A 21,983-nucleotide genomic window follows, 5' to 3' on the forward strand; every position below is an offset into this window, starting at 1 on the left:
AATTATCTAATTCAAAACAAGCAAATACACACTAAAAAACAACCCAAACATTAATAGTTTAAGTTGTAAAGTGATCTGTAGTGGTCTTAAGCAAGTTATAAATCACAACTTACGTATTCACACGCCCCGCCCCCCCCCCCCCCAAAAAAAAAAAAAAAAAAAAGAAAAAGAAAAAGGATTTACTTCTGAAGTGTGACCTAGCTGTAAGGACATCCTCAGTACTGGTGAAATATACCAGCCATTAGAGAAGGAGAAGCAGCTATGGAGAATCTGCAGACAAGGAGCAGACATACTTGAGAAGGGAACTGGCACAAGAGCCTAATACAACGCTGCTCTTTCTGAGGAAGAGGGTAGGTTCAGATAGTTGAAAAAGCAGACAGTGGTTGAACAGTTCTGTTATGGCAAAAGCATCAGGGAGAGAAACCTGGGCAGAAACGATAAACTTCAGTACTTCCCTGAGGACTGACAAACAATTCAGAGTACGTGCTCATGGGACTGAAACCAAACCTTTAACTGTGAATGACGACATGCACCGGTGCACTGTGTCAGCATGGCCATGCAAAACCAGCAACACCCACTCGGGTGCTGCCGTCTTTATGGGAAACTCCCCACTTCCAGGCATCCTCCACTACGGCAAGATCCACAGTAGAAGACAGACTTAAAAATTATGCCCGATAGTCTCACTGTCGTAAATGTGTGTTTTACAAATCGATTGTCTCATTTTCAAGAAGCCATTCACAGAAATTCACTGCAACGCAGGATTATGACTCACAGGCCTTAAGCTGCTGATCTTATCCAAGATCAACTATCAGATTTAATACATTATTTTTTTTTCCCCCCAGGAATGAGTGTTTTCACACCTGCTTGAAAATAAGCCAGACCGGAAAGTTTCTAACTTCATCAAGCTGTACCTCCTATACCATGTCAGTGCTTTCTTTTCCCCTTTATTGGAACAACTAGTTCCAGGATTGCTACAAAAGCATGAAATCAACACAGCCAAAGCCTGATAAAAGCTAGACTGTCCTTGAGACTGTAAATGCTGTTATTTCAGCAATTAAATGAGAACAGTCTTGTAACAAGAGTTTCCTTTGCTGTACAAGGAAGTTTTGGAGACAGACAATGTTGGTAACTCAACATACACGTGCACACACAGATGCTTACTATTGCCAAAATTTGTACCAAGCTGAACGCTTGTTTGAAGTAGTTCTGGAATATTTTGTCACTCCCCACTTGACGATTACTAAAATTCAGGAACTTTCAGATACTTTTATGCATCTAGATTTTGTAAAGGTACATCTCAGCTTGTGAGCCTGTATGTTATTTTAACTACTACAAAAGATTTCCTGGTTGTCCTTACAAGACACTGAACCAGGAAAGGGGGGGGGGGGGTGTGCTAAGCAATCAAAACATATCAGAAACTTAATTACTTTGATGCTTCATTCTGAAGAGCTCTACTGAGATTATAGTTCATGAAAAGAATCAGGATCACTCTAACGCCACCGCATACTTCCAAATACTTGTCTTTAGTCTCACAAAAGCCCTGCGCAGGGGCACTGAGTGCAGCAGCAGTTGTTGGCACTGTAATTTGGGGCAATGCAGAATGCAACCGAAGTTGGATGCAGCTTCTCCAATGCCCTGTCACCACCTCTGAAGAAGGGAAGAGGAGTCCCTGCCGCTACTTGAACACTAGGCACAGGGCATAACAAGGTGTTTGCACACAACAGCCTGTAAGCAATTATAACCGTAAACTTACCTAAAAGTCAAATACATGCAGAAAGCTTCCTCAGAAGACTGATGAAAGCCCTCCTAAGCACTAGTTTACACTAAGTACAATCTTACTGACTGTCTCTAAATGGCACACGTGCTTGCACCACGCGCAGCAGCTCAAACTGTTCTCAATCGCCCTGATGTCCTATCGGCTGATATGAATATGCACACACGAGCTTCCTGTGCTTCCTAATACCTGATCCCATGGATCCTGACAGGCGGTGTTGCCTGGAACAGCTCGCACACGAAGCCTTGGACTACCAACACTTCAGGAAAAAAAAAGAAGCAGTTTTATCGGTCACTGCATACGTGGTTGTTGCTTTTTCTTCCCCTCCCCCTCTGAATCACAGCTGAATCACAGCCCTGAACAACTGCCTCGAAAAAAACAAAACAAAACAAAAAAACAGATTTTGCTGCATAAAAGAGAGACTAAGTCACTTCAATTTGCCCCGATCCCACCCTGGTAATCACACCCCAAGTTCAAACCCAAGCAGACCTTGGGTGGCCTCTGCTGGAGCACAGCTGCGGGGCGCTCACACACCCGGACCCGGCGCCAGCCGGCACAGCGCTCCCAGCAGCGATACTCAGGCGCCCGCAGCGAGCTGCAGTCGGGAAGCGACACGGGGGGGGGGGGGGGAGCGAGAAAGTTTTCCGATACCCGGCCCGAAACTCCTGCGCGCCCGGGCAGCCCGCAGCTGTCTCCCTGCCGAGCAACACACCCGGGGAGGCAGGGCTGAGGCGGGGGCGAGCTGGCGGTGACCCGCCCCGACGCGGGCACCGGGAACGGTGCCGGTACCGCGGCAGCCCCGGGCTGGCCCCTTTGTCCCGCAGCTCCTCGCCCTCAGACCTCCCCCGACCGGCTCGGCTCGGCTCGGCAGGACGCACCTGCCCGCCGGGGCTACTCGCCTGCTCGCGGAGGTCGCCCCGGTGCAGCGGCAGAGGGCGGCCTCGCCTCACGCCGCCTCTCGTCCCGTCCCGGTGCCCTGCCCGCCGAGGAGCGCGGCTCCGGCTCCGCTCCCGCCCCGCCGGGCGATTTCCTGCCGGGGCGCGGGGCGGGCTCCCGGGCTCCCACCCCGCCGCAGGTGCCGGCCTCGCCCCCAGGTGGGGCGGAGGGACCGGGCTGGGTCAGGCTGAGCCGTGCCGGTGTTAAGGGGTGGGGGGTGCGAAGCGCGGCCCCACCTGCGGCCACCGCCTCCCCTTCGCTCCCCGCCCCGCGCCTGGCGGGGCTGCGGTGCCGCTGCCGCCCTGCCGGCCCCGCGGCGGCGAACAGGAAATACCGGCCCCAACCCGGCTCCGCGCCGCTGAGTCACTCACGGCGGCGGGGCCGCCCCGGCCGCCTCGCCCCCGGCCTCTCGCCGCGCCCCCCCCGGCCCCGCGAACTTCCCCGGCTTGGTGGCCTCTGAGGGAGCTGTGCGAGGAGGCGGCGCGGCCGCGCCGCCACGCGTGGCTCTGAGCGTGCTCCTTGCCTTTTGTCCCAGGAGAGCCTCGGCAGAGGTCCCCCGGCGGCACTCGTCACCCTGCGAGTCCTGCTCCCAAACCGCCCCGGTCCGAGCTGCGCTGAGGGCTGCAGTGCCGCCGGTATCGGCTTTCTGCGATCGCTGGTGTCCTGCGGCGGGAACGAGGAAGGCAAGACTGAACAGCCCTAACTGGATTCTTCGGAGTCGTGTTTCTTCTCCGTTGTGCAGCACGAAATGTCACAAAGAATTCCTTATCTGCCCTCTTCCGCGGTTGAACCCCACGCCAGCTTCTCTAAGGTTAAGCCATGCTCTCCCTCAGTGTCAGATCTGAGGAATAAAACCTGCTCGGCGCTCCTCTGGCTTCGCGTTAGCTGCCCTTGAGAAAGGGCAGATGGTTTTTCTAGTTGCTAAATATTCCAGATTCCCAAAGCATTCTTAGTTCCGACCTAGTTTCTTCCTCGTTAAGCAGGTGAACAGCATGTTTGTGCAGCATGCCTCATACAGAAACCAAGATAAAGAAGGCAAACAGCGCTCTTCGTGAAGGCGCTGGACTTTGGAAGCAGGCCCAGCGAGCAGAAAGAGCCCGGTTTATTGATAGCAAATACCAGACTGTGTTCAAATGTTATTTTGAAAAGTCCTGCTTGTAGCTACAGTTAATAATTAACATGCATGTGCATGCTGTAGTCTTTGACTGTTCCAGTCTAAACGCCCTAAACAAAAAAAAAAATAGAAAAAGAGACTTCAGTAACTTGATGTTTTCTGTCAGCTATGGAGAGGATCCGGGATCAGTAAGTACTACAACATTGTGTTCAAGCAACCCGAATCGAGGCTTAAGGAGTGGAAACTTAGTCTGATATCCAGGTATGTGTCAGACTATTTGGTTTACGCTGTGCTCGGTGTCTACTTCCATAATGAATGTTTAAAAAACTTCATTTGTTAGTTCTATAAATGTTTTCCTTTTCTGAAGACACTTTTCTAACAGTGGCTTTATGATACTTAGTTAATGGCTCTGAAATGTTCTGAAGAGGAGTAATAATATCATACTTAATGTATTCCTTTTTTTTTTTTTTTTTTTTTTTTTTAGCAGGACAGTAGAGAACACCGGCGGCTTGCACAAGAATATACATCTGGAAACTAACAGCGTTTACAAAAGTACTCATTGTAATACTGATCACGTAGGATAACTACCATGGCACAATTTTTAAAAATTCAGCAAATTGGAGAGGGCAGCTATATGGCCTGTTTTAAACATGTATTGTTTCCTCATCTAAACTGTGTCTGTCGTTCCTTACACTGAACTCCAAAAAAGGTTTGTAATTAATAACTGTTTGAAAAACTGTGTTTGTTCACAGCTCTGTTTATTCTTCCCCCAGGAAAACAGTCTCCAATGCCTGTCTCCTTTGGTAGAGGTCATGAATCTTGCCTTTGTTTTACGATGGCCAAGAGTACAGTTTACATAAAAGGCAATTTGGGATAGAGAGGAACATAACTCTGGACAACTTTTTCTTATCTTTAAACAGGAGTTAAATAAAAAGCCTCAATAGCAACATGGACTGGAACATCTGCTTGATTGGTTACACTTGTAAGCAGTGGTGTGCAGTGTGAAATTAAAATATCATCCCCTAAGGTGCCACAACATGATGACGCTTGCCTCTGGTCTCTTCGCTGCCCTGCCACCAACTTCAGCCAATGTGCACAGTTAATCTCTTCCTGATAGCCTTTTCTTCTGCTCCTCCCATGCTTCCTTTTTTATTTTGAATGTTCTTCCAGGTATTTTGGCAAGCTTCTGCCTTCCAAGGACTCATGCCTGCAAGACTCCCACACATTCCAGAACTGGTTACCACAATCACAGAGTTCAACCATTAACCAGAAGCCAAAAGTAATCAAACACTCCCTGCAATTCCCCTACCCTTACTCAGCTATCAGCTCTTCGAGACCAGCCAATAAATCCCATTTACTGAAGCTGCTAAAGGACTTAGGGAATTTTAAGGAAACAAGACAGGCTGATTTTGTCATATGAAACAACCTTGCAAGGAAGGGATACCATTGCTTAAGAATTACCACAAGCAGGAAGGAAAATGAACCAAAAAACACCAGACAAGCACTTAGGCATGTAACTCCTGCTGAACACATGTAGCATTTCATGACCACCACAGATGGGGAGCAGTTGCTGTAAGCTTAGCTGAACTACATGTATCTATCAAGATTTCCAAAGAACTCCTTGGCACACAGGAAACAATTTTAGCAAGGTTAGAAATGCTGGGACTTTGGAGCTGTAGGACAGCAGCAGACAAACACGATCACCGACTGCAGAAAGGGCAATTAGCTATTGGTAAAAATTCAGATGTACCTTAAAAAAGAACAACACGGCTCACTTTCTCTGAGTATTGAGTATGGTTTTAGATGTCAATATTCATCTTTCAAAAGCACTCTGTGCTTTCCTTCACTGAAGACAGAGCAACTGTCTTGTGGGGAAAAAGCCACCAGTAATACACCAATTCTCACTGATATTAACCGTTCATAGTGAGTATCAGAGGATTTTCCTTCAGCTATTTCGAGAGGAGTGAAGCAGGAAGCAATTGACATGATGTCTGTCAGGTTTGTAACTGTGGAGCAATCTGCTAATACAAGTAAGTTACAGAAGTAAAAAATAGTACAGAAGCCCTATTTGTCTTGGGGCAATATGCAGTCTGACACCAAGATCTGAACTCCTCCAGTGCCTCCACTGCACAAGCATGGTGACTGACGGAGTCCTCATCCTTACTTAAAATTTCATGCAAGTATTAGAGCACAAATGAATTATGTCTTACGATTCATTTTGTATATGGGGATAAAAAAAACCCTCATTCTAACAAGCTGATGCTATTCATCTTCCCCAGTTGGAATAAATCCAACCGTTACTCAGCTAGCTAAAACCAGGAAATTGTTTGCATAAATAGAAGTAGCATTGTGGATGAAAGGGAAGGCACTTCAAACATGAAGGTTGGAGTGCTCTTAAAAAAGCCACCCTGGTTGGCCAAATTCTGAATAGAATCTTTGCAGTAAGCGCTTTAAGAAACACAAATAATCCAGCAGCACAATATGCCCGACCGCGGTCTTTATCGTCATAGTGGGAAATCAAACTTTACACAATGAATTCAGAACTCTACATGCAATTTTATTTTGGTGTGAACAACTGTACCAGATGAAAAGGCACAGAGAATGAACCCCAAAATATGAATCAGATGCATGTTAATGAATCAATTGCATGCAAATTACTTGAAATAGTTTTTGGAATAGTCAATAGGAAAAAATAATTACACAAGTTATATATGATCATGCAAAGAAAGAAGCAAGAGGAAGTATCCTTGATTCTAATATCAGATAATTAACATCTATCCAGATGTATCTAAGTAACCTTCTTAGTTACTAGGAGACTGATTGGAATACTATTGTTTTCCATGTGCTGTAAATTATTTTTACCGTTCTAAATTCAAAACAGCAAAAAGATGTTCTGTTTTTAGCTTTCATTTGAGGGAAAAAAAAAAGCCTCTTTTATTCTTACACTACTTGCTAGTCATTTTATTTACTTCATCCAGTAGAGTATATATTTCAGATAATAGTGACCATGTAAAATTTTGATTGAAAAACATGTAACAGTTTGCACAATTAACATGATCACAGTTTGCGCACTTAATCATGATCTGGTTCCAAGGAAATGGTGTTCTATAATTAACAGTGGGAAATAGCTAGTAACAACATATATTTTAAATGTAAGTACTGGACAATGATGCTATCTAGCTATTGTTCTTCTGTAGCGGAATTAATCGCACCTGTAATAATTCCAGTTAGCCAGAGAATCATGACAAACTAATCAGAAGTGTCAGAGGAACCACGAAGAAAAGTAATTTGCAGTGAACATCTTTTCACCCAATGATAAAAATATGTTAACAATATGGTATAAGTTATCTCAAGAATCAGACAACAACTTTGTGCTCCCATTTCATAGGCAATTCAAGAATAATCAGTGGCAATAGTACTGATACTCAATACAACAGTGCAAGTGTTAGTGTTCTTGTGGTTCAACATTTTTAAAACTTTTTGGTGTAAGATCTGGAGCATAATAATTTATTTCATTATCTCTTTCTTTTTTTAAAAACCTATCTGAAAACCCAAAGGGAAATGTTTCTGCATGAACATGGTATTAAGGGAAGTCTCATATAATGGTTAAAAAAGATAATCCAAGCCCACTCACCTAAGAAATGCAGTGGTGCAATTTTTGCTATCGTGCAAGGATCTCCATTTACCTTAACTAAAAAACAGGCAATAAATTACATCTTTTTACTCTGTGGAGAGTAAAAACAGGAAGAGAAATTCACAGTAAGAGAATAAAGTATTTGCAGAAAGACTGCTGCACAGCTTAAACATTACACACTAGCCTTTTTGAGTTCATATGATGCTTACAACCATACAGACCTGTTGATAGTTTTAAGTTTAGCTCAGAAAAATATCCCAACATAAAAAAAACGAGAATTTGGAGAAAAGAGCAAGTTCTGCAATACTGAGAAAAAAATTACATCCATCACACAAAATGAAAAGTTTCCATCTGCCACAGTCATTTCCTTTATGACACGTTCAATTTGACTCCTATGCCTTATTTACCTGCAGTAACATTAAAATCTCATCAATAGCAGCAACTTTTACTTCAACGCATCAAAGTACCACAGCTTACATCATTGTAATTCAGAGGCATTTCTTGGTTTTGGGCTAATGTCTCAACAAAAAAGTTTGACACTTGTGCGCTTGTCAGAACTCACCAGGCAGGCCAGTCCAAGCAAAACTACAGACAGTAAGAATCCACAGCTTCTGCGGTAAGAAAGTAAGAAATGCAGTGACAGGAAGGGAGACCTCAACCATGTGTTCAACCATGGGCATAGATTCAAGCACTGACACAGAAACCCAAATGCTGAGCACTTGAGAAAAATGTATTATTTTCATATTGCTGCACAACATGGTGATGTCAAGAAAAACAGTAAGCTCAGGTACTCAGAAAACAAGGAAGGGCTTGTGCTTAAAGTCTTTAAAGTTCCATGAGGTAGAATATCATCAAGTATCTTCTTTTCCAGAATATATTAAGCAGGACAAATCCAATTTAGTTTTTAATGCTGTTGAAAACTCTTTTGATAGTAGTTCATGAAGGGATACTCTATCATGAGAATAGACCCAATTCCGTCCAGTCCAGTCATAGCGCTTGGGCCCACTAGAAAGCAAAACACATGCTGTAAGTACAGATTATTCACCGGGAGCTGGTGGAAGCATGTACTTATAATGTAACCCAGAAAGTGCCCAGGACAAGGAAAGAGAGTGGAGAAGGATTTGTGTGGGGAAGCGGAGCAGCAAAGGCCAGACCTGCCTGAGCCATCTAACAGACGTATCTGAAAGGTGACAAGATCTTTCAATATTGACAAGCAGACACATGCTCCTTTCCTTCTTGCTTTTGGCACTCATCTCCCCACTTTCCTGCCTTACTCCCCTTCTTCCCTCACCCCCATAATCTTCTTGCACACAATTATTACAAAGGATATTTGTGTGAGGCTGAATTAATGCTGTTGATTAGCTGATACAGCAGAGTTACGTGCAGATATTCTACACACAGCAGAACACATATCACCAATCTCACTTTCTTTTTGGATGCAATAAAAGAATTTACCATCCGAAAGCACACACATTGCCATGTGGGAGATTTACATGAAAATTCTGTTTTCCTCTATGCTATCATATAGTTTTTGGCTTGATTCTTCAGCCTTACATTAAACATCAGGAAATAACTTGAACACCTGGGTTGCATTACAGACCTTTGTATCCACCTAATTCTCCACATCTGAAACAGGAGCAATGACTGACAGGTGCTCACTACTGTTAACATCAGCTACAGAAGCTAAGAAAAGAGAAAGGAATGGAATGTTCAGCAGGGATAAACATCACTCTTATCTTTGAACTTAAACTGATAGGACAAAATGCCTTCGACCTCAGATGACTGCATACAAGGTCTGCTAAGAAGACAGACTACACATACATGAGGACAATCTGCAGATTCTCTACAAACATAAACACTAACCTGAACCTCAAATACCCTGAATTATTCACCATATTTAAATGACGAACTTTCAGACCACTAACCAAACTATGAAGTCACAGATGCAAACAGAAATCAGAATGACTTCCACTGATGTCTCACTTGCTGTATGTGAACTGGGAACTGTTCTGAATTGGGATTACGTCCTCCAGTCACTTTACCATGCATTTCTCACTTGTCTTTGCAGAACAAGTATATGTTTATACTGCCCTACAGCCAGAGAGCAACAGAATGGGATGCAGCCATTCATGAAAACCAGGCTAAGACAAACCGTTTAATCAACAAAGGCAAAGAAAAAAAATTGGTCATTTGAACTATTTTTAAATGTTACTTAGTAAGTATTAGTGATAAGGTTGACATATGAAACACCTCCACAGTTCTCTGACTCTTCAAAATTCTGTAGAAATGCGATTTTTTCATTTACATTTATCATTTAATGATCTTGTGAGCACTAATAAATGCCTTCAAAGGCTAAGTATTAATTTCTCTCTCAGGGAAAGTCTGCATACATTTAAAAAAAATAAGACAGAAGAACCAAAATATCACCTAAAGGTATTATTAAGGTTCAAAATTCATTGCAGTCAAGGGAGCTAAAAGAAATTACTGCAGTTGCACTGCTGGCAAGTTACAGAGGCATTTTTTTTTTTTTTTTTTAATTTGTCAACTAAATTAAGCTATGGAAACTCAAGTTCATCTGCATGTATGATACATGATAGCAAACAGAAGGTCAAAAGGATACAAAAAAAATATTTCTCATATCTTCAGAATTTGTCTCCCTTGGGATACATTCTCAAAGACTCAAAATTCTCCATTCACTGTACAAATTTCACAATTATAATATCAACTGCAAGTGATCACTAAGAGTAACATTTGCTTCTTCCCCCTCCTAGTATATTGCATTTTAGCAGGACGTCCCTCCAGATCGTACAGTATTTGCTGGAGTTGCAACATGTATTTTCAGAGGTTAGGAAATAAGTGAACATGTGATTGTATTTCAAGAAACACTACTGTTTACTATATTACCAGTTAAGCAAGCACAAAATGGAATGCTTGTTGCTGAATCCTTTTTCACAACAGATGCTGAAAAACACCATCAGAAAATTTTCAAGTTTCTTGCATGTATTTTTATTCACCAATGGAACAACCAAAGATACTAGCGCTTTAACATATATTCATTCACAAATTCCCTGTTCTGGTGCTTGTACATCTTTGCTCACAGAACTCTCTGAATTTTGGTTTCCATAAATGGTTGAAAACTTTGTGTCAGGGACCCGAAAGTCCTCTTAAGCAGAATCCAGATTCAGGAATTGTTTGTTGCAAAATATATGAAATGAATGAGTGACACACAGCCCGCATTTGTCTGAATGATACGCTTGCTAGGCCAGTGCCTTAAAAAGTCACATACCTGTTAAATAAATTATTTTTAACAAAAAAGGATTCTGGGACTGGAGAGGAGGTTAACAGTAGAGAAAAATGACTAATAAAATGTGCACCAATCAGTACTTAATTACCCTAAAGTGAAGTTAAAATTTTCTTTAGGTAATTTTTTTATCTATTAAAATTGATTCTCTTGAAATCTTAAATTCCCTTGAGCTTCTCTCATTTTTTTTTTCCATGCAAACCCTACTACGACATTTTACTACTGCAAAACCATTCCCGGTTTTGCAATTACTACATTCTTTATGAACAGCCTTCAAGAAGTATGCCTGCGTAGTTACTGGGTGTGCTCATATTTTCCAGCTAGCTGGTTCCTTCACCAGTAACAGTGACTGACTCCCTCAGTTCTCTCCTTGGGACAGTGGCAGAGGACACATTTTTTTTTGAAGGGGGAATCAGCTTCAATATTTTCCCACATATCTGGCTGTCCCGGCAGGTGAAACCAACCAGAAAACCTACAATGGATCAAAATATAGCATTAGAGAAGGCAGAGGGCACACCTAGCCAAGGCTTCCATGAAGTGCAGGAGCTTGACAAAAACAACTAGTGGGTGAGCACATAAACATATAAAGCAGGAAATCCCACAAGCTTGAAGGGGAAGGAGCCACCCTGTTTAAATACAAAGAGTAGTTTAGATTATAACATCATCATTTCTTTTTCCAACAGAAGTTTTTGTTTTCCTTTTTAATCATGGCTGTGGTTTTTTTTTTATTATTATTTTTTTTTTCCTGAGTAGCCTATATTCCTGTAGATAGTGGCTTTGGACTGGAACAGAGTATGAAAATTCTGTTAAGCATTTCCTGGATTTGGGCATATCAGTATACTACACCATGCCACGCACCTCAGTAACAAAATCTTAGTGAACATTTAGACTAAATCACGTTTTGGGTATATACTGGAGAAAAGAGCTATTTATGGCATTACATAATCCATGCAAAGCTAAGAAAAAAGGGAAGTACATTTCTACTCAGTCTTCAGATGTTACATACCTTACACATAACTTACCTAGTGGGTGAGGACAGCCAAATCTGCCGGTTTGGTGTTTGTTTATTGATTACATATGTTCCCATGTCTCCACCTAATTTAACTGTTAAAACTCCACTCTTAAATCACAAAGAAAATAGTGAAAAATTTAAGTTTGTATCCTGTTACTTGACAAGAGTTACATGATCTGCAATTTGTAAACAGAAACTTACACATCTGTATCACATTCCCAACTGTTTTCCAAACAGTAACAGCTTGGAAGAATGATTGTTATGAATCAACAATGTGTGACAATACCTCAGACAACCTGCACATCTTCAAGCCTGACCTAGACTTTGAAACTTCTGGTTAGTTTGATTTAGTGTGTTTGCACCATTCACAATAGCACTACTTAAATAATACTCTTGAGCTTTGACCTGTCATTGTGAAACTGGTAGTTTATTTTGCAGTGACTAAAACATCACTCAAACCCAACTTTTTCTACCCATGAACTGGTGTGGTTCCAAATCAAGAAGATTTATCTGTCGAGACTAAATTCCTGATCCATCTGCTTTTACCTAACTTTTCTTAAAGTAACTGTAACAGTTTCCAAGTGAATAAACACAACCCTTTCTCCAGTAATTCTGATGAAGTGCCTAGATCCTGAATCATACCTAAAAAATGTCCCACTTCTAAACTCCAGGTCTGTTTTGTTTTAGTTATGCCAGCTTCAGACCATTATCCTAGTAAGCATTTCTGTTCTCTATCTTACTCACATTTCTTAGTGACAACATGATTCATATTTCTCTGACATTTTCACAAGTGTGTTCAGAAAAGCAGCTGACAAAAATGTTTCTGTCCGAAGGAGCATAAAAGAATAACAACACTGGGACTCGAGTTAACCTACAGATGATCTGAATTTATGCTGGTTAAAAATGGCATCCCTGCAGAACATAATTTTATGAGTCAGTTAATAGCTTAGCCATATTTAATCTACAGTTCCTCAAACACATCACACGCTATAGCACAAAAAAGCTTCTTTGGTGCATCCATATTTTTCACACCTTAGAATACATTACTAGAGCTACTGTCACTACTAAGGCTATTACCTATGTAAAAACACTTAATTGTGGGAAAAAACATTTTCATTTGTGACTGCCTACAATCTTACTTTGTAGCTGGTGCAGCAGCTTAGAGCCCCCTTCTCTTACAAAGTAATTCAATGTTACTAGTTTCTGACATATCTTGAGGTTTACCAGCAATGAAATAATACTCTCAAGGTCTGACTTTTCTTTACTCCAGTCTCCACGCTCTTACTTGTACTGCTAGATTATAGATTTACAGCTGTGAGCAATAAAATATAAATAAAGACATCCCTGATTAATACTGCCATAAGGTTGCCTTGCTGGTTATGTTAACTCGGAATTGGTTTAGAAGGGCAAGAAGAGCCTACTTCTCTGGTTGTCATCAGTTCAATCTTTTCTATATATCATCAGTCTTAGATCTGCAGATAGACAGCAGAGTAAGAGCATGTTGTGCCCTGAATCCAGATATAAAGGTGTCAGTATTCTTCTGTGCATTCCTTAGTGCCATATATAAGTATTCAGCATGATGTTACGCTGTATGCTACAAAAGCACTGCAAATAAATTGGTTTCCAAAGAGTTAACAAAATTTTATACTATCGTTTACATTATGTGTCAGCTGTGGCAGAATACTGTTGCTCTGTCATTGCAAATTAAGTAAAGGTTAACTTCTAGTGCTGGGTTTTTAAAACTTTTAACCATACATGTGGCAGTACTTTTGAAATACTAGAAAAGACAACCTGAGCTGTTAGGAACTTTAAATGCAAGATACTTTGATCATATTTTAAGAAATTCTACTGCATGTGTTTTTTACTATCATATGAATGTTTTGGGGCTGCTGGTAAAACATATATATTCCTCAAAAGAGACTTTTTTTTTTCCTCCTCCTGGACATGAATATATAACTTGTGAAGACATGAAGTTCATTAAGAACTCATGGGTATAGGAAGACCTTCACCGCGTTCGCCACCTTGTGGCTTGCTGCAGCACTAGCCTTGTTTGTCTGGAATTATCCTCAGTAAACCTGGCACTATTTAACCCTTAGCTCTGAACAGAAACTTTCAAGGCAGTATGTCATCATACAGTCTGTGCAACAAAGGGGTACACGTAAAAGTTAGGATGGATGTACAAACAACTCTTTAGATCCCCAGAGGGAGTGAATGTCAAGCACAAAACACTCTGCAGTGCCTGGAGATAAAATTATGGCAGAAAACAATTCATAACCTTCAGATAACAAACTGTTTAAAAATACTAAAGAGGTTAATGATAATCTTTTTGCTAATTTTTGTCTTAAGCTCTTTAAATCAGTCTAATAGACGATAATATGCTGAAATATACTGAATAGTAATGGTTAAACAATTCATTGCTATTCACCAGAAAAGTAATTAGACATAATGTTATTACACATTCGATTAAAGCAAGGAATAATATTTGCTAAGTGCAAGAACAGAATCTAACTAACAACACGTTACTTTTTATCTTAGCTATGAAAAATAAATAATAAACATTATGATGACACAAAGTTACACAGGAGAAGGTCTAAAAACTACAGTTGTGGTTTTTTTTGTTTGTTTTCCCCCAACCCCTGTACAACCCAAACCATCTGGTTCAATGTCCTGAGCATAAAACCTTAACTGACAGAGCTGGAAGAAAGCAATCTCCAAATGGTAAGATATGAACAGGGAGCAGTAGTTACGCAAAATAATAATTAAAAAAAGCTTTATGGAAAGACCTATGCTGCAGACAGCGGTGTAGGGAGAAATGCACTTTCCTCCAAGTCATGTATAAGACTGTAAGATACAACCCATTTCAGGAATTTTATATAAAACTAATAAACTCCTTAAAGAAATACAATGGCCATTTCTGATCTGTCACTTTGTAAAGTAGTTTGAGTGGGTCATCTATTAAAGGCTCCAACTATCAGGCTATCACATACCCAGCGTCTCATGTGACCGGAGCCTATTCCCTGTGCACGCTCACTTCTCAGTTGTGCAACAACCTGTTGAGACATCCTCTGTTGCTTCTCTCCCCCACAGGCTCAATCTTCATCAGCGCCAGATAAAACATAATCTGTCATGGCTGTTGAAGGCACATGCTCCCTCTCAGTACTCATGGCCATCAATGAAACTGCTCTACCAGTAACATGATTTACACATACTACGCCACATAGGCCTGCCCTAGCATTTACCTTGAGGGAACAGGTTGCTGATTCCAGAAGTCAATGTAAGTTTAGAAAAATGTAGAGGACACTGTCGAATCAGAAATCAGTTTCTATCTCCTCTTGGGCTCAGTCATTATGCTATATTATGCCTTTCCCTACAGACTAAACATTTTAAATTGTCAAATCAAATAACTGCATGTCACTTCTTACCAAAATAGTCAGTAAGAGGACATATTTTTAGCAGTAAAGCTGTAAAAGGAATACTTTTTAAGTTCTGTCCCTAAGGTGACTAGTTTAAAATTCTCTTTCAAAGAAAAAAATCTACAGTAATTAAAAGTATTAACAGAATCTTTAGAACATACCCCTAAAGAGACATCGTAATCTTCTGGGGTAAAAGGCTTATCTGTTAGGTCCTCAAAGAAATCTGCTAAGGAGTCCAGTGTTTCTTCAGCCAGTTTTTCGTAAGTGGTCTCATCTAAAGAGCTATAAACAACATACAATCACATAATTAGGAGGGAAAACATGGAATTTTTCATATAATTTTTCATTTTCAGAATTTTTCATATAATAAAAAATACCAAGACTGTGTCCCTGGAGGACACAGAAACCACGAAACAATCACATTAAACAAGTAGTTGTTTTTCTTAAGGTGATGTAGGTAGGTAACAACACACCTTATAAATGGAGGTGGAATTTTAAAATTTGGGTAGTAGAGAACGCCAATTAAAGACCGTGTACTTCTTTTTTTTAAGTGACCTCTGAATATTAGGAAGATAGAGTGAGGTGTCAAAATAAGGCATCTTCATAAAAGGACTTTCTGCAAGAACTAAGCCATAGTTACTGTTCGAAACTCTATGGATAGACATAAGACTCTCCTGTTTAGAAGCACAAGTAATTTGACTATAAGGAACCAAATGTAGCTACAAGCAGAGATTTAGAAACATCAATGTCAAATGTCACATCTACATGAAGCATGTGATTTCTCCCCTGGAATTACCAATGCAGCCCAGTAATTAGATATCATTTAAAATGTACACATGAACTAATGCTTTTACAATTAACTTCTTCTTCAGCGTCTCCAAACACCCTGGTAGTCATTACATAAAGCTTACAACACTTATGAAACCGCTTCTGTTATCCTCTTAAAGTAAGTAAAAAAAAGTTAGTGGGAGCAGTCTAGAAATGCAATCAAATCACTTAGGTTTTTCTATCTGTAGCAGTGTCAACTTTTAACTGAGTGTGTAGTTGGTATCTCTATTAACAGACAATTTGGTGAAATCATTTGTTTTGCTAAGAGATATGGCAAAACAGCAGTTACTGTGATCTATGGGGACTTGGTATCTTTCACCTGATGTAGAATGTACTCTTTAAAAACGCTTCTTATTAGTCAATTACCAAAGCACACTCCACACCACTTATGTCAGGGATACCACAGAAATACCTACAGTTCTGGAGAACAGAAGGCCTTAGGATTAGGCAGGACTTATGTTCTGATTCAGGATGCAATTCAGGTACTTAATGGTAAGCGCCATTCTAGACATCTGCACAATACTTCACTGGGCCTCCAACTGCAGCATTGTACAGGGAGAAGTCTGTCATGGGTACCATGTCACATCCTGTCTGTGAAAGGCACGAATTTCACGTTCCCTGACATACATGAAATGGTGCTAGACACCCACCTTTAGGTACAGGAGTTGTTCCCTATGTAACTTCCCAAACTCACACAAAATGATTTTCCCTAGAACTATACTTTTCCCGTGAACCACCATATCAACATTATATTAATTTGATAGCTGTACCATGTCTACAATTGTTTTAAAACGCAAAGGCAATATTTTCATATGAATAATATTATCTCAGAATATTCTCAGAATAAAATTTACCTTCTGTCATTCAGAGTTCCTGCATTTCTTATATTCATAAACTGAACAGTCCTGCTCTTCAGCTCTGAAGCACATTGTAACTGCTGTTGAAAATATGTGTAAGTAAAAGGGAATTAAAAGTTAAAACATGAAGATTATGAGTTATATATTGGTCACACAAATTAAATAGATTGGAAGACCTTGCCATCCTCAAGTAAAATATTTATATTCTGTATTACAGAGCTAATACGGAAAGAATTATGCAGCTTTAGTCCCTGGATGACAGAGCCAATCCATAATATCCTTGTTTTCTGTTACAAGCTAGTGAGAAAAAAAATTAATTATAAAATAGCTATTTTCTATCGCTGTAACACAGAATTACAGAGGAGGCTCAGACAACTGGTTTAGGCCAGGATTTCCACAAGCATCAACTACTCGGACACTTCACCGTCAGCACCTTGTGTCCCCCTGCTAGCAGCCACGAGCACATCCACCTGAAATAAACAGAAGCCCCGAGCGCTCCTCGCTTATGGAATTAAGAGCTGACTTTCACCACTTGTCATATTCCAGATCTCTTCTCTGCAACAAGCTGATTCATTCGTAATTTCTCTCGTGTTTAAAGGAAATTAATAAAGATCAAAATGACGGAAAAGCTGGGTCAACGTGTTGGCAACCTGAGACAAAGGAGAGCGATGGGCAGCCCCCCTGAGGCTGAGGAAGGCACACATCAACGTGGGTATGAGTGACGCTGATCCCCAAGTCCAACACACTAGCGGGAACACCCGTGCTACCTGCCAAGAAACAAAGGCGGCATGCCTGCCCTTTGCTTCTCCGCCCGCGCTACGAAGGTGCGTATTTTCGGATGAACGGTTAGGACAGCACTCCTGTTGACTTTCCACGTGCACACACACAGGGCTCTGCCAACCACCACAACGCCCTGAGCGGCTGATGAAGCTGATGAAGCTCTTCCTGCACCCGGAGGCACAGCACCCCGGCACCCCTCCGTACGAGGACACCCACCTCGGCCGCCGCAGCCGAGCCGAGCCGAGCCGCGCCGCCGCTCCCCGTGCCCGCCCATGAGCCACACTCGGGCACCTCGGGCTCCAAACCCGCCGGGACGGAGGAGCCCCCCGGGTGCGCGGCAGGCCCGAGGCCGCCCCGCTCCGTGCCCTGGCTCCCTCCCGGCCTCGCACTCACCGCCCGGCCGCGGACGGCGGCCCCCTCCAGCGGGGCGTCCCCGGGGCCTGCGCTCCGCCGCCGCGCCGCCGCCCGCCGAGCCGCCCGCACGGCGCCGGCCGCCCCCGACCTCCACATGCCGCTGCCGTTCGCTGAGGAAGCGGCCGGGGAGGAGCCAGCACGGCCCGGCCCGGCCCGGCCCGGCTCGGCTCGGCTCGGCCCGGCTCGGCCCGGCTCGGCCCGGCGGCGGCCAACGGGAGGCCGCGAGGCCGCTACCGCCCTCCGCCGGCGCCGCGGGGAGCAGCGCGGCTGGGCCCGGCCGCCCCCAGGGGCTGCCCCGGCTCGGGCCGCAGGCCCGGCAAAAGAGTCTGAAATTACACGTGGAAAAAAAATGTTACCCGTTGTCCTGTGAAGGGGAAACGAAGCACGCTGTTTGCCACAGCCGGCGTGTGTTTGGCAGCACGTCTGAGGAGAGCTGTCGGTCTGCTTCAGAAAGGAGCAGAAGGGCTGGTCAATTTCCTATTTAGTTATTTTGTTGCCGATTATATTACATTATTAATGATGTGCGAGGCTGCCAGGAGTCGCAGCTAGGCGTCTTTTATTGTTACTTACATTAAAAAAAAAAAAAAAGACTCACCAGGGAGATGAGAGAGAAAAATTAACTCTGATGTGAAAGTTTATTAAAAAATAAACAAATCTGTGAGAACACAGAAAAATTTTACTTCAGATCTTTCCGCAGAACAGGACTGTGAGATGCAACAGATTGCAAGTAAAATCATAAATACATAAAATGTACAAGTACTACTGTTTGATTACTGTGTGCTGCATTTTCACATGTCTAAAACTCTAACTCGAGTAAACAGCTGGCACCTTGCAATGCTTTAGGAAATAAGCCGTCAGCTTTTTCAGCAAAACTTAAGTTGTTTTTTTTTTTTTTTTCCCTTTAAGCCAAAAACCCAGAGAATTCAAGTAGGTTGTGCAAATTTCAACTGAGACTTTGATGTGTGTAGTTAAAAGTGGTTTTACCAAACCAAGTAACTTAGCTCTGCCACCCCATCTCTTTCCAGCAGTGTCCTGAGTGCTGTTTAGTTGCCAATGCCTTCTCTCAGACTGTATGGGGGCCTGCGTCCTTGTTGCATTCTGCCACTGAAGTTTTTATATGTCATCTAGACACAAGATGCTCTCTTGTTCCTTGAAGACTGATCCCACATGCTTATCACTACTGGAAGAAACTAGTTGTGTTTTTGCAGCTATAGTGGTCTAAATGTTGAGATAAGGCTTGCAGGGAGAAATAGCTTTTATCAGTCAAAAAAATACGTTAGTAAAGCAAACAGTTCCTTTTTCGTACGTTGGTGGGGAGAGGGTAAAGCAGCTGGAAGAACGCTTATGTTTGTTTGTTTTAGTAAAAGATAGTGCTTGCTTATACTTTGCCATTCCTATACAGCATCCTATATAGTTTGCCATTTCTATAAAACATTTTCTGGTAGTTTCCAGGTAGTTTCAGTGATTTTTCTTTAATGGTCAAAGGTCATATGCAACTCTCAGTAGGAAATGCTCATCTCTTGTTGCTAAGTTAATAACAAGTCAATGAATTAGAGTAGATGGAGCATTATCTTCATTATTAGCAATCTCACTCTCAAAACTATCAAGAAATTGATAACAATGTTCACGTTAATGAACTTCACAGTGCACTACTACCAGAGACGATTGTTTCCACAACTTTGAAAGGGTATGAAGAATGTGATTTTTGCAATGATTCGTTTCTTGTCATGATCCTTGTTCCTTAGATTAATGTTCATACCACAGCACGTTGCTACCAGTACCTTTTTAGGCTGGCATAAAACACCTGCCAAGCATTTCCAAATGCAAAGTGGCTGCAGGGTCAGGCCTTGTGCCTTTAGTCTGCAAAGAGTCAGTGTCTTTCTGTGAGCTATTGCATGCACCGTGGCAAAAAGGGGTCAGCAAATGGCCTCTGTGTAGTATAGCTGGAGTGTATGACCTCTTTTATACGACCTTTATCACTGTCTAGCGTTCTGGGTTTGGGCAAGTAATATTGAGTTATATGAAATGAACTTACCTGAAGCGTAAGGAAAGGCAACAGGAAAACAGGGGATAGGAGTTAGTGTTTTCAAACTGCTGAATTCTAGTGCAAGGACACAAAGTACTCTTTTTTTAATAACTGAGGATGACTGTTCAATGCTACTGGTAAAGGCAGAGCTCAATCTCTGAATACTATATGATTAAGTTACAACATCAAATACACGTATCTGGAGTTATTCTCTATGTATCAATAAGCAGGCATCAACCTGTGCTTTTTCTTTCTGGGCAGTTTACAGGGCCAGAGCATTCAGATAGCACTGCACCACATTTGTGCCCTCATTCTTCAAATTTTGCTCCCCGTGGTGAGTTCCATCTGTTTAGACCTGGATAAATAGTCCAATATATCAATTTAATACCCCAGGAAGCTGACTATTTATGCCTATGCCTTCTGTACATATTTTATTTTTACTTGACATGTATTGCCATATCCTCTTCATAGATAAACATCTTCGATTTTTTTATCAAAGTACTACCAATGCAAAAAGAAGAGAAATCAAATACCCAGGCATTAAATATACACATCCTAAAAGCCTTTTGTAATCTTTGATGTTTAAAGTTTTACACCATTTCATGTGTTAGAGAAAGAAATGGATTCCAAGTTATTGATCATTAACATTGCATAGCTGTAATCTCTCTTCCCCCTCAGTGCAACCACAGAGTTCTAAGTCCATGTGCTTTGGAGAAGGTTTTCCCAGTACGCTCCATAGTCTATATAGGATTACTTTTTGCAAGTATTAATTACCGTTTTCATTTATAAATGACTGTTAAAAGAGACTGTACACAAAGGGTAGTTCATGTTCTGAATCATTTAGTACAGGAATACAGACATTCTGTTTTGGGTCAGAATGGTTACATTTAAGCTGTGTCTCCTTTGGAGTCTTCCAAAGGACAAATGATTTGGACACTACAGCCTGCTAGATAACTGGGGAGAAAGTGACATATATTTGCCTTCTGGTACTTAAACTAGGAACTTTTTTTTTTCCTCCACAAATAAAACTGATCAGAAATATCTACTTTGCACACAGACACCTTTTAAATATACTATACACCGTACATAGTTGAGCAGACACTTTACGTAGATGTACAAATTTTTTTGCCCGTAGGGCATGCAGATTTGTCTCTTGCATTTCTAAGAGGAATGCTGCAGAATTATCTTGCTAAGATGAAGCAATCTAATTTTAAAGCCTGGAAAGGGTGTAGCCATGGGACATAGGCTCTAGGTTAATCCAGAGACTCTACATTTTTGGAAAAGAAAATCACTTGACCTCTACGTTTCTCTATTCTGTGCATGATAAGTGAGTAACACGCCCCTCCCTGTTAAGGTTATGGGATTGTAAAAAAATCCCATATGGAATTGTAAAGTGCCAAATTCTGGTTTTGGCAATCCAGCAGGTTTAATAGTACTTATTCCTACAATAAATGTTATTATCAGTTACTTCTGCAGTCTTTCAAAGTGACAGCTGTGTAGTTTTCTTTAAAAACACTACTGCATCAAGTCTTGGATTGATGATCACCGGTGCTTGTTATTGTCTCTCAGCCGCTAGGGAAATTAAGGAAACCAGAACAGTTTTTACATTTATCTTGTAACAATCGCTTATACTGAAAAACGGAAGAAGCAATGCCTACTGAGTGCATTCCTTTGCCTTTTCTGCTTAATGTTAAGATTCCCCTCTTCATTAAAGAGCTGGTAGGAGATAAGTACAGATGCCCTGTTACGGAGTGGTTGGTATATCTCTTGAGATCCCTCTCAAGCTGTCTCATCAAGGTAGAGACATGCCAGAACAGTAAGTCCCGTACAGACCACAAGCATACTGACAGTTGTGATAGTCTTGAGAACAAAATACTTCATTCATCAATAAAAC

At 41.6% G+C, this 21,983-nt stretch overlaps 2 protein-coding genes across 9 annotated transcripts in view; both read right to left on the reverse strand.

The window, feature by feature from the left end:
* The window catches only part of TJP2 (tight junction protein 2), a 65,144-nt gene extending 61,803 nt beyond the window's left edge, over positions 1 to 3,341 (reverse strand). For 2 of the 5 annotated variants that reach the window (XM_050716290.1, XM_035558523.2), the window contains exon 1: positions 2,674 to 3,052. The gene's annotated coding sequence lies outside the window, so the exon portion shown is untranslated. Of the gene's footprint in view, positions 1 to 1,963; positions 1,983 to 2,652; positions 3,053 to 3,233 lie in introns of those variants that run through there. The other 3 variants (XM_050716289.1, XM_035558524.2, XM_050716291.1) reach the window with 3 other exon arrangements.
* A 3,019-nt stretch (positions 3,342 to 6,360) lies between these two features.
* FXN (frataxin) lies at positions 6,361 to 18,186 on the reverse strand. 4 transcript variants are annotated; one of them, XM_035558521.2, is made up of 6 exons: positions 18,043 to 18,185; positions 16,867 to 16,949; positions 15,346 to 15,466; positions 11,782 to 11,879; positions 11,277 to 11,385; positions 8,322 to 8,463 (listed from the first exon to the last, which is right to left on the reverse strand). In XM_035558521.2, exons 1-5 carry the CDS (start codon positions 18,157 to 18,159, stop codon positions 11,277 to 11,279), a joined length of 528 nt encoding a protein of 175 aa, XP_035414414.1. In that variant the 5' UTR covers positions 18,160 to 18,185; the 3' UTR covers positions 8,322 to 8,463. The 4 variants fall into 4 exon arrangements, with proteins under 4 accessions (XP_035414412.1, XP_035414414.1, XP_050572249.1 ...); XM_050716292.1 differs by lacking the exon at positions 8,322 to 8,463 and adding an exon at positions 9,124 to 9,141 and having other exon boundaries at positions 18,043 to 18,186; XM_035558519.2 differs by lacking the exon at positions 11,277 to 11,385 and having other exon boundaries at positions 6,361 to 8,463; positions 18,043 to 18,174.
* Positions 18,187 to 21,983: the final 3,797 nt, after the last annotated feature.

Source organism: Cygnus atratus, chromosome Z (genome assembly GCF_013377495.2).
Source record: "Cygnus atratus isolate AKBS03 ecotype Queensland, Australia chromosome Z, CAtr_DNAZoo_HiC_assembly, whole genome shotgun sequence".
Taxonomy (NCBI): domain Eukaryota; kingdom Metazoa; phylum Chordata; class Aves; order Anseriformes; family Anatidae; genus Cygnus; species Cygnus atratus.

Excerpts from the sequence above, each read along its gene's own strand:
- FXN (XM_035558519.2), bottom strand. The coding sequence starts at position 18,159 with ATGTGGAGGTCGGGGGCGGCCGGCGCCGTGCGGGCGGCTCGGCGGGCG. Across the intron at positions 16,950-18,042 it reads CCGCCGTCCGCGGCCGGGCG|CAGTTACAATGTGCTTCAGA; the intron begins GTGAGTGCGAGG and ends TATTTTCAACAG. Across the intron at positions 8,464-11,781 it reads TGGCTGTCCTCACCCACTAG|TGGGCCCAAGCGCTATGACT; the intron begins GTAAGTTATGTG and ends TTTGCTTTCTAG.